The 1509-nt window shown below is 34.7% G+C and overlaps 1 protein-coding gene across 1 annotated transcript; it reads right to left on the minus strand.

Moving 5' to 3' along the window:
• Nucleotides 1-28: 28 nt before the first annotated feature.
• On the minus strand, nucleotides 29-1499 carry LOC111383452 (long chain base biosynthesis protein 1-like; the record flags this gene model as incomplete). Its single annotated transcript, XM_023007564.1, has 4 exons — nucleotides 1234-1499; nucleotides 761-901; nucleotides 588-683; nucleotides 29-201 (listed from the first exon to the last, which is right to left on the minus strand). Coding segments are annotated over exons 1-4 (506 nt in total), but the record flags the coding sequence as incomplete, so codon positions are not given.
• Between the last annotated feature and the right edge of the window lie 10 nt (nucleotides 1500-1509).

Raw genomic sequence — 1509 nt, forward strand, 5'->3', positions numbered from 1 at the left:
AAAAAAACCCCCCCCCCCCCCAGTCAACTCAAAACCACTAGAGAGAGAACAGAAGAAACCTTCATAAAGTGTCAAAATATTTGTTCTCAGTTTTGTGATGAGATCCGGATTTTCTTCCAACACATCAACAGCAGTAATTGCTACACTTGCTAGATATGGAGGCAAAGAAGCAGAAAAGACATAACCAGAGCTACTGAGGCGCTGCCAAATGAAGCATAAAATAGGCATCAGAAACCAATATCAAATAATATTTGTCAAACAATATGTTCTGACAAGCAAGTTTAGCTGGATTATAAGAGCATGTTGGCTAAGCTTAAAATGTTCACTTATGAGTAAATAAGCAAATTTTCAAATAATTAAACTTTTTCATTGATAAAAATTGGAGATAAACAAGCTATTTTGGCAATAAGTCACTTCCAATAAAAGTATATTTTTACTTTTTCCTTTTTATCTTAAACCTTTTTACTTAATAGTTAGTAAGAAAACATTGATTTACTCAAAACATATTCAGAGTAAATCAAGTAATTTTTATTTGCTTTTAAAGTTAAGTTTCACTAGTAGTAGAAATTAAGTATATATTTTCCTACTTGGTGGTCGATGACTCTAGTACTCCCAGTGCAAAATCCTCCTTCAGTGGCCAGTGCGTGCCCCATAGCAGCAGTTACAATATCTACCTTGTCAATCTGCAACAACATAAAACCATAAAACTACATAAAAATTCGTCAATAACTAATTATACCAGAGGGTGATGGAAACATACTGGAACTTTGTAGTGTTCAGTTAGACCTCGACCAGAATGTCCAAGAACACCAAAAGAATTGCTCTCATCCAGTATTACACGGAACCGATATTTTTCCTTCAGCCTGATAATTTCATCTAATGGAGCAATTTGACCAGAATTCTGGAATTATAAAAAGTCAAGTCACAAACTAGTATTTTGGGGATCCTGCTACAAGAAGTTATGTTAGAAGTTATGTGCATGCCAATTAATCGTCCAGCATGCATTGTCTCATTCTCAATCATGGCATATATATTAAAACTCTTATGCCCTCAAAATGGTGTATCTAAGAATTTATCAGCAAACAAAAATAGTAGGAAAAGGATTAAGAGTAGTGAGAGGTGAAAGAAGCAAAAACCTTTCCAATTCTACTTACATATCGATGAAACGGAAGAAAAAGAGAAGCAAGAAAGATTCAACAAGTAGGACACTAGTATTCCTTTGAGGATAGATACCTGATAAACACCTTCAACCACAATATAGCGCCTGACTTTCTTAGCTCGCTTGTTTTCATGGGTAGTTTTCTCCAAAATACTTCGTAAAGACTCCATGTTGTTGTGTTTGAAATATAAAATTGTACTTCTAGACAGATGTAGCCCATTTTGTATGGCCCAGTGGACACCTTCATCTCTGAAATAGCGCCAATGAACATCTGTTAATAAATCTTAAAAAGCGTGTTAAGATTCATGACAGATACAAGAGACGTCAGCACTGGAATAAAGAAAAAAAAA

Source organism: Olea europaea, unplaced genomic scaffold (genome assembly GCF_002742605.1).
Source record: "Olea europaea var. sylvestris unplaced genomic scaffold, O_europaea_v1 scaffold26901, whole genome shotgun sequence".
NCBI lineage: Eukaryota > Viridiplantae > Streptophyta > Magnoliopsida > Lamiales > Oleaceae > Olea > Olea europaea.